Genomic DNA, 15254 nt, shown 5'->3' with positions numbered 1-15254 from the left:
AGTGAACAAAGCAAGATCTACAAGCTCACGACATGTCACATCGTATATTTTAAAGTGGTTAAATCATAGAAATGTAGCCGAGTCGAAAGTACAATATTTGTCCTATATACATAAAATTGTAGTGACGTTAAAGTATCCAAAAATATGAATATTCAAGAAAAGTTACAGAAACTGTAGCGTATAGTACTCACTTGGTTAGGTTACTGTACAACACTGGTGACAGCCTATACACAGAGATCTCACCTTTTTAAACCCCACGAAAAAGCCTTTCTCCAGTTGTGATTCTCTATCCAGACCTGCTTCATATTCTGTGGAAATTGAGATATCGCTGTTGTCGGGCAGAAAACTCGTATCTCCATATTTCAACTTGTTGTGTTTTTCAATCACTTAACTCAACCATACAAGACTGTCAAGCTAAAGTATACTGTAGTGTAAATAGCCGATCTACAAGCTCACAATGCATGGCGATGTGATGCGTTGAGAGCTTGTAGATCTGCTATTTTCACTATTTCAGAACGTTTTTGTTTAAGTTTACTGAAAAGTAACGGTTTGGACACACAAGGTTTTTCCACGTCATTATAGGCATTAGGCAAAATGTTTCAAAAATAGTGAAAATAGCCAATCTACAAGCTCCCAAAATTAAATGATTACTTTCAGGAATATAGCTTTATTTATTTTTTTATATATTTTTTGGGGGAGGGGGAGATCTGTTGGGATATGTGATATGTGATTTACCCGCTACCGCTAGGGGCTAGCTACTGTAGGTCTACTAACCAAGCAACAGCAATAGAACAATTATGGAAAAGTAAAAATGTAGTATGTTGTCCCAAGCTATACGATGCAACACTTCAATTGAATAAGAGAAACTGGCTTTTGACAACAGGCTGCAGATAAGAGTGGAGCCACAATACTAAATATAATATAAAGTTACAATGAAAACTACTTGCAGTTGCAAATGAAACTTTGATACAGTGCATGATTAGGCCTTGTGGCTATCAAATCTACCGCTTTGCAGGGAACCTGTGTACTCTCTACTGCCCCACCTGGAGGAGTCAAGATTTCATAGGCTGCCCTTCATTTGGCAAAACATTAATTGTGTTAAAACATTGTGTTATAAACACAAGTATGCAAAGATATGTATGTAGGCCTATATAAAGCATGCATGTTTGTAGGCCTTACGTAAACCTTTGACTGAACTTACCTTTGGAGAACCTGTGCAGCTCGTAGAAAGAATACAAGTGAGACCCAAACGAAAGTGCCCAATATGTGATGATTTCGGTCCGTGGCAAGGCTGCCAGGTCAACTTTTGATTTAGATGCCATCAGCCTATGGTCCGGTCCACAGTGTGCCTATAAGAGAGAGAGAGAGAGAGAGAGAATTTCACATGTGCACGCCATGGTCACAATAACGTGCGCAACTGCGCATACACACACACACACACACACTTGAGACTTTATCTCTTGCATCAGTAGTATGTTCTGATGAATGTTCTGATGAATTGAAAATGGTGGACCCTGTTGTAAACAAATGTATTATGCTTTATCATGGTATCGTCCACAGTAACAGTTTTTGTATTGAGCTGTGCTTTCTTTGAAATGTACCCATTCTGCATACCGTTAATAAATAAAAATAAAAATAATTAATTAAATCTACCTGGTGCCTTCATTGATTTAGACTGAAATGTCACTAGAACAAACAACTTTAAAACAAGATCCCGGTGATGCATAAGGTCACTAAAAGGCCCTCATTTATCAACGCGGTGTACACCCAAATCTACCGGGTGTACACCCACATTTAGGCATACACCGCGTTGATAAATGAGGGCCTAAGGATTCAATAGTCAAAAATGGTCCAAATTATTGATTTTTATTCTTTTTTTATCCCACGATTTTGTAACCCATTTTTCACCCCTGTGTCAATTATCTAATGTGATCCTGGGCTCTGCACACCCTCCGCCAACTTAGTCCCCATATATATGGGGGACAAGGGGAGAGCAACGGACTTGAACTCATGCTTCCTTCATGCCTGAGTGTCCAAGTTGCTCCTTTGCACCTGACAGGGGGGAGTTTCCCTGGTTGGACGCGTGGAAGGAACACGTTATTCCAACCAGTTCCTTTCGCCTCCATCAGGCGCCCTGGCTGGCCAGGGGGAGGAAGTTTAGAGACCAGGATTACTGCATGTTTTTTGTGAGGGTACATACCCTAGGGGACACGGGGAGAACATGCAAACTCCACACAGAAGGGACCTTTCGCCAACCCCGCCTCGGGTATGGGCACTGATGACGCGGAGGAGAAGGCAGACCGCCAGCGCCCACAGCATCCCGAGCGGGAATCGAACCCAGGACCGTCTATAGCTGTGAGGCGACAGCACTACCAACTGTGCCACCATGCCCCCCTAATTATTGATTTAATCTATTATATAAAAACAAATCAATTTGACTAAAATGTGTAAATTTTTGGGGGGGAAATCTACAATTGACATGTAACGATGTGATCTTGTAAATCTGCTATTTTCACAAAAATCTAATCAGCAGAAAGTTGAAACAAAAAACAAAATGTATAACCCCTACTATATTATTCTCATGATAATGTTTATAATGGTATATTTATAAAAATATTGGCACTCTGTGGCCACCTTCTTGTTTTTTCAAGATTTCCTCTGCAGTTCTCTCCCGTGTGCCAACTTTGGTGTGCGTTAGCACCTTTGTACACAATGTTTATAATGGTAACATGTTCAAGTTATGGTGTCATAAAGGTTCCTGGTAATGTGCAAAAGTTGTCAGTCCAGAAAATATTCTTTGGCAAAGATGTCAATTCATGATTTGTTTGTTTTTAACTTTGGTTGTCTGTGGCATGGATCCAAGACAGTCATATTCTCAGTTCCAGCCTTATTTTATTTTTTGTGACCATCATGCATCGTCTTCTTTTTAACTCATTCAATTGAACTGTAAAACAATTACAGAACAATTACAGAACACTATAGATTCATGCATACATGCCCACGGTGTTTTATTGTTGCAGGAATTAACATACCTCATCATTCGTGTTTATTTGCCAATTACATATATTTCACGATACCCATCCTAATTAGTGAACCGATGTTGATGGTGAATGACAGACGTTAGTAAACATGTGCGCGTGTTCGCGTGCGTGTGGCCAGAGCTAACGTAAACTAGCTAAATGAACGTTATTTATATGACTTACCTATGTGCTGACCAGCTGACACGTATAGCGACGCCTTTGTGGACATGCATGGTGGCGACACCTTATTATGCACACCCTGCATACTTTATGCCTTCTCATTTGGCTGATAAAACTAAACCAACCAAGAAGACAACACTTCACAGTGTTGTCATCACAAAGTAAAAAAAATGATCATACATCCGGTTAGAGCCTTCAAAATAAAGGTCATAAACGAACAACACACACGCGCGCGCACACAATCTGTCCTTTACAGGTAGCTCAGTAGCTGTATTAGCCTACAATAAAGTTGCACTACAAAATAAGTTGCAGTGTTGCACCACTCAAAAAACAGATGGAAGCTGGTTTAAACAGCATTTAATCACAAACTGAGTCCATACCTCACCCTACTGAATGATATGGCTGAGATTCAGTGAGGTCACCTTGTCTCATAATATGCAAAATAAGATCTTGTACATAAAATCTACAAGACTGTTACATCACTTACATGACATTCTTGATCTTGGATGCGTTTCTTGTTGGCATTATTGTTCAGGTGCTCTACATGTAAGGGTTTATTTGACATGTAACAATATTTCTGTTGACTTGATCAACATTGTCTTTAGATTTTCATATTTTTGCACAGACAAACATTATGGATTGTGTATTGTTCATTTGCTATTGAAGGGAATTAAAATATATCCATTGCAGCGAAGTTTGTTACCTAAACCTATAACCTAGCCCTGGTCCAGGGCGTCTTATAGTCTTATAGAGACCATGTCAGCGAGTCTCTATAAGAACTGGCCAAGGGCTAAACCTAACTCTAAGGTAACTATAGGTCTATAGGTAAGTGGGGTGCAGAACATGAGGAAGATGGGGATGACCACCTGAGAGCTAGTCAGATAAGGGGCAACATTTGAATGTCATAGCAGGATAAGTGTCACCCATTAAGTAGAAACTGTAGTGGAGTCCACCGACCCAGCATTGACAAGAACAACCTTTTTCTCTAGTGTACAGTATAGGCCCTATGTTATGAAATGCATGATTGGAACAAAAAGGGTGGCTCAAACAGTATACAGCCGTTTTATTATTGTAAAACTATAGATACAGCTAGCTGCTTTAATACATTTGTACAGCTCATTTGAAATGTAACAAAAAAATGTATATCTGAGACAGACTTTTCTTTTCAAAGTTGTGTTTTGAATGCATTATTTTTTATGAAATGCCTACTGTATGTCAAAAGCAAAACAAAATGGTCTGTCATTCACACAAACAAACTTGATTTAAATTCATGATTTTTATTAATTGTATGGTCATGCAAAAATCCAGCATCCAAATGAAACTCAAGAGTATAATTATGTAGCCCCTTTGTATGATTACAACGCAATGAATTTACTAATAAAGGGGAACATACCAAGCTATGGCTTGTTAATGTTGTTATGCTTTTTAATGTGATACATCACTTTCATCATTTCAGACAGAGCCATTTCATTAACCTGGATGCAAGTAACATATATTTCCATTACTCGAACAAGTAAACACAGACAGTGAAAAATATTACCAGAAATTAGACATGCATATTTCTTCCGTTTGTAAAACTGCATATATAGTCACTGTTAAAAGTTTGTGGTTTTGAATCCATTTTCAAAATTTGTTGTATGCTGTATGAAGGCTCTCTTAATATCCCGCTACTCAGTTAGCTGTTAATTACAGTCAAAAGGCCATTGTATTTGGGCAGTGGAGTGGAACTGGCTCAATTTGCTCCATGCTCATGAAATCTATATCCAACACAATTGTTTGCATTGAAACTGATCTCAGAATTTCAAATAAAGTGCTGCCTCTGCTCCATTGCATTTTGAGAAGGATGGACTCGACCCATGTGAATTTAACCGAGTGTACAAATGTAACCAATACTTTAAACAAAGCTTCAAGCTTTACAGGGTCACTTCAGCATTTGGGTTACGCCTGAATCAATCACTAGTTTAAAAGCCAGCCCATAGAGCCCCAATTGTGAACCCGAACATGTTGAGTACACCAAGGTTTTATGTTAGAAATGTTGAGTATGGGTCCCCACAGCAGGTAGAAACTGCCGGATGCTAACTTGCATATGTTCAGCAATTTTCATAATTGGCATAATTAATACCACAATGGCACCATACCATTAACAACCTATAGAAGGCAAAACATTCAAAATGTGACGTGTCAAACTAGGGGGTTTTCATGATGCTGAATCCATTCCAATTAGTTTTGCACAAAAACACACTTGAGCCCAACACTTGGGCTCAAAACGGCCATAGCCGTCATTACAAATGTGATGGTGTCAACACATCTGGGTGACTATGGCCGTTTAAAAAAAAAATGCCTTCTATAGGTTGTTAATGGTATGGTCACATATTATGCCAATTATGAACAACATATGCAAGTTAGCATCCAGCAGGTTCTACATGCTGGGGACCCAGAATCAACATTTCTAACACTCTACACTGTTGACTCAGCGTAACTCAGTGTAAAGACTGAGCTAGTCTGAATAATTTATTTCATCTAATTCAGCCAGGCAGACAGTCATTCCAATCGCCATTTTAAAATGTCTGTGAGAAAGTGTATACATTTCATAGGTTTAATGAAGAAATTGATGTTATACTGTCCCAATACTTTGGCCACTGATTACACAGGCATATTTCCCATAGATGATATCCCCTTCCATTGTCTTCCATTTTCTATAATTTAAGGAGTTTTAAGTAAATGGCATTGTACTTTTACTAAAACATTCCCATGTTTGTGTGAACATACACAATGGATGAAAGCATCGTCCCCTGGTGGTTATTGACATACAGTAGTAGGGCCGATGCCAACACAGCACAAAGAAACATCATAAAAAAAACATCACATAGTTTCAGTACTGGTTTTACAACACATTGTCATGGTGCAATTGTTTGTGTGTTTGTGTTGGTTGGCTAGGGCACTGGTCGAGTTACCTGGCGTGTCTGATATGCCACAGCACAAAAAAACAACACAGGCGACCGATACATGATATCAGAAGGGAATGGGGGTGTTTGCTTTTTCCCTTTCTTGCAATATCATTTTGATGATGATCATTTTACATACTTTTAAAAAGATGACCCAAAAGGAATCAAGGGAATGGATTCACTCTGGACTTCCATCCGATGCTAGCCAGGAATGGTGAATGAGTTAACTATGGCGCAGCGTTGAGCAGAGTGGGGATACATGACCCGTTTACTGGGACAAATTCACACACATACACACAGTGAGAGGGAATAAACAAAGACACATACTTTATTTTTTTAGTTTTTGGTCCTTTTTAAAGGAAGAATGTTTCAGTGTGTGCTTCTGAGGCTGTGCATTGTGAGAGACGATTTATAGGCTAAACAAAGTGCATGTGTGTAACTCTGATATGATTCTCATGTGTTCAGTTTGATGTGTGTATTATTCAATTCATGCACATGAAAGGGGGTAATGGACACTGAAGGAAACATTAAAAAAAAAAAAAGTGATGGCCATGGCCCAATTTCTTTAATCTTCCCTGTCCGCAAGATAAGTCTGGCGGGGAAAAAAAAGGGAAGATGGAGTGGGAAAAGCTTTAACCTGAAGTTGCACTATGGTTCGCAAGAGAGAGAGCGCAAGCACAAAAACAGCATCAAGTCTCAAGTTTCTGTGCAAAAACAGTACAGGCCATAACAGTTTTCCTTCCTGAAGATCAAATAAGACATGCGTACGTATGTAAAACTACAACAAACACAGGAGAAGGGGAAAACAAATTAGCGAGAGAACGCAGCCATGCTTCGGATGAGTGGAGGTCTGGTTCTAGGAGAAAGGACTCCCCTAAATGGTCAACTCAGAGCACTGCAGAACAGATAAATGGTGTGTGTGTGTGTGTGTGTGTGTGTGTGTGTGTGTGTGTGAGGGTGTGTGTGTGTGTGTGTGTGTGTGTGTGTGTGTGTTTACACAGAGCAATCTCAAAGCACAGAGTATTGGACCCACAACCTTCACTTTCTAAACTGAAAGTAAAGCATCTCTTTCTTCCTATATAAATATGTAACGTTATACAGAATTATATTAAATAAAGTCCCCGTTTAAAAAAAGGAAGGGGAAAAAAAAGATATCTTTCCGACACAAAATACTTTAAAATACATAATTCAAGGGATAAAAATGAATCTGTAACACTAAAAAAAAAGGTCCCTTCGGTAACCTTTGACAAGCCCATTCCTTTGTCCCAAAATAATGTGCATGTATTAAGTCTACACTTTGGTGCCTTTTACTTCTGACATTAGACGACAATTTAGTTGCTTCTCACAATTTCCTTGCAGCGTTCCTTTACCCCCCCCCTCCCCCACAAGAAACAAAAGAAAATTACCTAAATATATCTGTTAATTTTAAGACGTAGAAACAAACACAATACTTCCAAAATTATAGAATGTGCTCTTCGTGTTTTTCCCCAAGACAAGACAAAAATCACATTTCTATTCATACGTTATGATATACACCACCCCAATCCTATTTATTATAGTGAAAATGTTTCCACCCTTTTTTAACTCAATATTTTTTCCTGACAAAAAAAGTTGGGGGGGGGGGGGTGGGAAAGGCCATGGGGGAAAGGGACCAGGACAACAGCACCCCTGTGTGGTCATCAGAAACATGCAACCATCTGCAGGAAAAGGCGGGTCATGTGTCATGTGTCGCTAGTGTCAGACTGGTCTGGTCAGTGGTGGCCACTGCTGTGGTTGGTCCCGATGGTCAGCTTTTGAAATATTATCATAATTTTTATTCATGTATTTTTCCTTTTTTTAAAGATCACCCCCCCCCCCCTCCACCCCATCATAATGTGTTGATGTTTTTTTTTCCGTTTATTTTAGATTTTTTTCAACGGTCCCTGCCTCTTCTATCCAGGCTCCGATGCAACCGCTCCGACAACGGAGAAAGAAATACTCCAAACGGCTTTTAAGGAATTCAGGCAAAGCTGCAGAAAAGAAGAAGGATGGTGTCATTACAAAGCATACTATGCATCGTCTCCAACAGAGGTTCCCCTACCACTAGTGGTACTTGAGCCCCCCACCCCCCCCTCTGGTGGTACACACAGAGGAGTAGGCCAATTTTTTTTTAAATGAAATGAAATATTTATATTACTACAGGTAGTTCTAGACCAAAGCAATTGGTTGAAAATAAAAAAAATTGGCTCTCCAGCCGTGCTGAAATGAGCATGACAGCAACAAAGCCGATTTTGAGAACGGATTCATCACGTTAGAAATAGCATCGGTTGTGCCGATTAGTGATTAGACTAGAGTTTTGTCATATCAGAGCAGCAGCATTATTGGCTTATGAATGGAACAAAAAGGGCAGGCATATGGCTCCTGTATTTTTAACAAAATAAATACATAATAAATGTTATTTACTATGGTGGTACTTGGAGAGCCAAATGTTTTGTTCTTAGGTGGGTACTTCTAATTTAGCTATTGAAAAAATAGCAGATCTACAAGTTCATAGCGCGCCACCGAGTGGCGCACTACAAGCTTGTAGATCTGCAAAAAAAATTAAATCGTGAAAATATTTATTTCAGAAAACTGGAGGATTTAGAAGATTTCTTTTTAAATGTTGAGGTCAGGCCTAAATGGGTTAAAAAGGTTGGGAACCAATGATCTACAACACCCTTGAACAGAAACCAACCCCACAGACAGAAGATCCAACCCACCCAAAGATTCTGAAGTCTACAGATACCGTTGCTCCTTATAGACAAGTCATTGACTTTAGCCAATTTCTTACTGACAAATCACACCCGTGTGAAGTGAGGGGCGCTCTTATCATCATACATCATCATCATACATAACATTCCGTGCTCAACCAATCAGATCATTAACCAATTTTGGGCAGGAACCCATTTTGGTGTTAGCATCATGTCGTGCTTTAGCTATTGAAAAATAGCAGATCTACAAGCTCGTAGCGCGCGCCACTTGGTGGCGCGCTATGAGCTTGTAGGTCTGCTATTTTTGAAAAATCAAAGAGCGACTGACATAGAAGACATTTTTAGAATCTGATCTCAGGTCAGAATGAAAACTGTCAGGATCACTTTTGGCGTCTTCACATTTCTGCCCTCACTTCAATTATGTACTTTGCTCAGCCAATCAAATCATCGCTATGGGGGTGATCAGCAAATCACAAGCCAACGTGTGTGTTCACACAAACCCGGAAAGCTGGGCCATAGGAGGGGATAGTGGCCCCTCAAAAATATACTTAACTAGAGAATTCGAAATCTCGGGGAAATTGCAAGTGTGATTGTGCACTCAAATATCTCACTAAGTACAGTATGATGATGATGTCTGATGATGATGATGTATTGACCCGGATATAAATTAGGTGGGTGGTGAAGTGAGATGTTTGGTGTTGTTCAAGACTTCAGACCAGTGTTGTTTTCGTCGACTACAACTAAGACGAAAAATGTTCGTCGACTACCTATTTTCACTGACAAAAACAAATGGAAACTAAATTAAAACTAAGCTACGATGACTAAAACTAAGACTAAAGGTCATTACACACTGGCGAATTAGCGACGCGATGCGAATAAGCGATCTGAAAATGCGAAATATTGCATGTTAAAGTTCGCCTGCGAATCTCTGCAAAATACGACACCAGAGCGAACAAATAAAAGCGAAAACGGTCGCATTTTCGCACATTCGCACATTCGCCACTGATGTGGAAGCTTGCATGGACTTCAATTGTTTTTTTTTTAAATGCGAATTATTCGCACGAATATATCGCGTCGCTAATTCGCCAGTGTGTAATGACCTTAAATATACTGACAATTTCGTCGACAAATAAAAACTAGACTAAAATGTTAGGAAGGGACTAGTGGACAAGAGATCCAGTATAAGTCATTTTACACATGGTTGCGTGCTGAAAATAGCTGATCTACAAGCGTTGTGAGCTTGTAGATCGGCTATTTTCAGCAAGTGTAAAAACACTCGGCATCAAGACCCGCCAAAATACATTTTAGTCGACTAAATCAACTGTAGATTTAGTCGACTAAAATCTTATGACATTTAGTCGACTAAAACTGGACTAACACTAAGACGTTCCAGGTGACTAAAATGTGACTAAAACTAAATGAAGTTTCAGTCCAAAGATATATGGCTAAACTAAAATAGAAATGTGCTGCCAAAAACAACACTGCTTCAGACCTGCTGGCTGCCAGGTTTTCCTGCTTCACTGGAGAGGTGCGGCCGGCGCTCCCGAACAGTGGAAGTGGACGTTGAGCCACTTGGCCTCGCGGCGGTGCCACACGCGCGTCTCCTCCGACTGGCAGGAGCGCGGCCTTCCCTGGCCGTCGATGTACTGCGTCAGGCGGATGTAGGCGATGCACGCGGCGTCCTCGCCGATCAGGTGAACGTGAGGGTTGAGGATGGTCGTGTGCACCGGCTTGCTGTTTTTGCTCAACACTGGCAGAGAGGGGATTATACAGACAACTCGCACGGTAAAGTTCCGAGTGTTGATTTGACTTTGTTTTGTATAAATATATATAAATATATTTTGTTTTGTTTTGTATAAATATATATAAATATATTTTTTATCCCACGATTTTGTAACCCATTTTTCACCCCTGTGTCAATCATCTAATGTGATCCTGGGCTCTCTACACACCCTCCACCAACCTAGTCCCCATATATGGGGGACAAGGGGAGAGCAGCGGACTTGAACTCATGCTTCCTTCGTGCCCGAGTGTCCAAGTTGTTCCTTTTACACCTGACAGGGGGAACACGTTATTCCGACCAGTTCCATTCCCCTCCATCAGGCGCCCCGGCTGGCCAGGGGGAGGCAGTTTTAGTGACCAGGATTACTGCATGTTTTTTGTGAGGGTACCTACCCTAGGGCACACGGGGAGAACATGCAAACTCCACACAGAGTGCGTCAATTTGACTTTGATTTTTAGTTTGCAGATGCGACTGTCCACTGTGTTCCGTGATTTGTTTTGTCACTTTGGCTACTCAGTCTGGCCCAGCCTCCCGTTGGACTTCGTATTTGATTACGTCACGCGTTACGTAGCCACATTGTTGCCGATAAACAACTCAATATATTAGTATTAAATTAAGTTACGTAGAATATTGCTAAAACTGTTAAAAACAATCTGCTCACAGTTGTCAAAGTAGAACTTGTGGAAGTCCATGCCTTCCACCAGGTTTCCAAGTGCCTCAGGCTCAAAAGAAGTCAGGCCGGGGTCACAGATTCTCCTGGGGGGAAGGGGGGGGGGGGGGGGGGTAGAACAAAAGCCCTCCGTTATGCACTTTGTTCTGTATAGTGGAGTGTGTCATCCAACTCCAGTAAATATGCCAGAAAGACGGCTATAAAACGGGCTGTGAAATTAATTGCAAAGGCCCAGTGCGATGCTTTGGGGTTGGGTTCAACTCTGTAACATCAAGATAGTATATGAGACACATTTGCTGTGTTATTGTCAAGTCTAAGATAATAGAGAAGGGGATTTATATCACTGGGGACCGACAGGACGCTGAAGAGGAGCGTACACACTTACGTATATGCCTCAAAGTCTCCATTGTTGATGGCCTCGATCAATTGTTCTGTAATCTTAATGATCTCTTGCTTGCGAGCTGAAAGCAGAGGCAGAGAGAGGGAGAGAGGGAGAGAGGGAGAGAGAGAGAGAGATTGATGACTAGGCAGACCAAAACGCAAAGCCCACACCTGCTATGACCTTGGACTAAGTCGCACTAAACGCTTTGACTTTTAAAACCCATTTTGGGGCGGGAACCCCTTTTGGTGTTAGCATTATGTTATGCTTTAGCTATTGAAAAATAGCAGATCTACAAGCTCATAGCGCGCGTACGAGCTTGTAGATCTGCTATTCTTGAAAAATTGAGACTGTCAGGATGACGTACAAGACATTTTTAGAATCAGATCTCAGGCCAAAATGGGTTAAGAAGTTCATCACCTTAGAACTAAGTTTGTATGCTATGGTATACTGTCGTGCCATAACTTCGATGAAGCATGTCCACCCACAATAATTACACCAAATATTAATAATTTAACTGGTATTTAACTGGCCATCCTGCGAGCACACACTCACTCACACACAGTATACATTTAAAGACTTTACCAACTGTATCCAAGGAAAAAAGCACACAGATGTGAATACTCAAATCAACAGAGCCCGACATGACAACCAGGACATGTCTGCAAGACGTCCATAGTACAAGTACACCGCACACCACAACTGCATGCTCAGCCTGGTGTTTGTACGCAACACAAAGCTCAATTATTATTCTCCTTGGAAGAAGAATAAATCAGCACCCACATTATCCATTTTAGCCTACTGTACATAGACCAGCTGGAGCACGTTTGCATTGCTGATCCAGAAAGCCCAGGTGATCAGGTAGTCCAGCAGGCCTGCATTAAATGTTGTGTTCCGTTTGTTCAAAAACAAAACATTTTCCTCTTGCAGTCATTGTGTTTAACCTTCACCACAGGTTTCTGCTGAAGTTTAAGTCACTTTATTTTCCACGGTGAACTCAATACAAAGTGCCATAGCGTGCAAACATTGGTAGCCAGTGTAGAAACCCCCTTGTGTTGCCACCATTCCACATTAGCACCAGCATTTTGTGTATAAGGGACGTTCTACAGTGACCGACTGTCTGCACAGCCAAATCCTGAGTGTATATTTAACTAAATTTAAGAGTTAACCCATTTTTAGCAGAAACCCCTTTTGGTGGTTATGTTATAATTTAGGTATTGAAAAAATGGCAGATCTATACAAGCTCATAGCACGCCACCGCGCTATGAGCTTGTTTTTGAAAATGTGTGGAAATGTTTATTTCAGAAAACTGGAGGATTTAGAAGATTTTTTTTTTTTTTTTTTTTTCAGGTCAGGCCTAAATGGTTTAATGGTTTAATGGTTAAATTAGCACTCTGGATTTCCACTGTGTATACCACTTACTCTGCTGCAGGTTGACGGTGACTCCAGGGGCTAGCACAGGCCTCTCTAGTTCAGGACAGGAGGCCTGAGCTGAGTCAGTCTGGGCTACGGGGACTGGGGGGAGGCTAACAGCTTCTGGCTGTGGGCCAGCTGCAGGATTACACAGCAGTGGAAGCAAGCAAGCAAGTAACCTGTTAAGTCTTGGCTGTGTGTTAAAGGTATGGTTTATCAATACAGCACATTGATAGTTAAAGGAGAATTCCATGCTAGAAGGCTTTCTTACCTTTCTTTGTAGTCGTCACGTCCTCCACCAAAGAGGTCCAGGTGTTTTTTTCATGCAAAAACTTGCATTGAATGGGAATTTAATGGGGCTATGGGGTGTTGTGCTAATTCGCTTATTTCCATCTAAATAAGTAGTAAAGTGTGCCGCTTGGGATATTATTTACATTATGAAGAGAGGATATATACAAAACATATAGAATTTTGAGCGATGGAAATAAGCGAATTAGCACAACACCCGATAGCCCCATTCAATCCAACGCAATTCATTTAGGGCTTATGGTAGAGGAAAGAGCCAATAAGGAGCTTTTGCACAAAATAACACCTGGACCTCTTTGGTGGGAACTACAAAGAAAGGTAAGAAAGCCTTTTTAGTATGGAATTCTCCTTTAAGTCCATACTGATTCAAATACAAAATAAAAAAGGCACGCATGTTAACGGTTTGTTCCCACACTAATATCAAGCAAGTCAGCTGGTCATGGACGATTCAAGTCCGTGCTGCACACGAAAGAACAATCATTTATGATCGCAATTTTTTTTTTAAAGAACTGCCGTTTACAAAAAGCCACAGAGAGAGAGCAGAAGAAGAATGTAGAAGACGATCAGATGCTGCAGTGGAGTCAAGGAGCCAACAGATGGCAGCAAAGCAGGCCCAAGAGGAGAGCCTTAAGGGACTTGAATTGAAGTTGTAAGAAGAGGAAGAGAAAAGCTGGTAGACATAATATTAGACCAAGTCACTGAGGACAGAGGACGATGATGAGTTGACCTCTCATTGGTCATTGGAAGTATTGGAAGAGGGTCAAAGGTATAAGGTTTGGAGCGTATACAGTCCAAAGCAAAGAGATCAGTTGGTGCTCGGAGGAGACAGGGATGAGCACTGAAAATAATGTACAATGACACATAATGGACAGTTTGCAAGATCTCACAACTTGTACAGCCCAGATTTATGTCTGCCCGTCGGCGGGGCACGAATAAAAAGTCAGATCTACATGCTCACAACGTGTCGCAGCACGTCATGTTGTGAGCTTGTAGATCAGTGGACCTGGAGTGAAATAATTAACTAAAATTCTCTTCCGACAATGGTGTCAACAGAGGGAGCTTTTTTCATATAGTAGTACTGCAGAGGGGTGCAAATGTCACGGGACAGTCAGTATGGGATTAAACACTTAAAACCCTCCACAGTGAAAATGTGGCGCAAATCATTGAATATATATTTCAGAGCGAACATTTTTAACTAAAATATTTGCTTCCGGGGGGTCCCTGGAACTACATATTTTGAGATGGGGGGGTCCGTGGCCCAATAGAGATAATTCTGGTGGGTCCTTGACATGAAAAAGGTTGAGCACCACCACTGACATAGAAACATGAGGTTTTTCAGAAAAATGTCAGGATTTAGAAACCTTTTTTTCGGTCCAAAAGGAGAAAAAAAGGCCAGGAGGTCAGAGTTGAGAGCCAAGAGGGGAGGAAGTGCTGCCAACTTACTGGCGGGCGGAGGGCAGGGAGGAGTGGGGGTCGGGCTCTGCTCCTCTGTGGCACTGCACATGCTGGCCACGGCACTGTCGGTGCTAATGGCCCCACACACGGCCACTATCGCAACACACACACACACACACACACACACACACACACACACACACACACACACACACACACACACAGTACACTCGTGCACGCACACACACACACACACACACACACACATTAGCCAGAGAAACACAGCAAGGATGAGAACATAGTCCCACAATATTATATCACCAATATGGCTCTTTGCCATAACGGCATGTTTAATTTTTTTTGTATGCCACTGTCAGAATTGTTTCCATGTTGAGACATTAAAAAAACAGCAGTTCACACAACATGTTACATTA

The 15254-nt window shown here is 41.1% G+C and overlaps 2 protein-coding genes across 3 annotated transcripts in view; both read right to left on the bottom strand.

The window, feature by feature from the left end:
* hhat (hedgehog acyltransferase) overlaps positions 1-3339 on the bottom strand; it is a 32210-nt gene extending 28871 nt beyond the window's left edge. Inside the window, exons 1-3 of the mRNA XM_083774503.1 lie at positions 3204-3339; positions 1202-1349; positions 244-308 (exon numbers count right to left, since the gene is read on the bottom strand). Coding sequence (XP_083630629.1) covers positions 244-308; positions 1202-1322 — 186 coding nt within the window. The 5' untranslated portion in view covers positions 1323-1349; positions 3204-3339. The remainder of the gene's footprint in view (positions 1-243; positions 309-1201; positions 1350-3203) is intronic.
* A 1122-nt stretch (positions 3340-4461) lies between these two features.
* Positions 4462-15254, bottom strand: part of camk2g2 (calcium/calmodulin-dependent protein kinase (CaM kinase) II gamma 2) — a 70458-nt gene continuing 59665 nt past the window's right edge. For both annotated transcript variants that reach the window (XM_083775471.1, XM_083775472.1), the window contains 6 exons: positions 14869-14973; positions 13129-13257; positions 11713-11788; positions 11319-11413; positions 10367-10624; positions 4462-8154 (listed from right to left, as the gene is read on the bottom strand). In XM_083775471.1, the coding sequence (XP_083631597.1) occupies positions 10392-10624; positions 11319-11413; positions 11713-11788; positions 13129-13257; positions 14869-14973 (638 nt within the window). In that variant the 3' untranslated portion in view covers positions 4462-8154; positions 10367-10391. The remainder of the gene's footprint in view (positions 8155-10366; positions 10625-11318; positions 11414-11712; positions 11789-13128; positions 13258-14868; positions 14974-15254) is intronic.

The sequence above is a fragment of the Protomyctophum parallelum genome, assembly GCF_964188405.1.
Source record: "Protomyctophum parallelum genome assembly, chromosome: 10".
NCBI lineage: Eukaryota > Metazoa > Chordata > Actinopteri > Myctophiformes > Myctophidae > Protomyctophum > Protomyctophum parallelum.
Note: the sequence above shows the minus strand (reverse complement) of the source record. Positions and strands in the feature narration are given on the sequence as shown.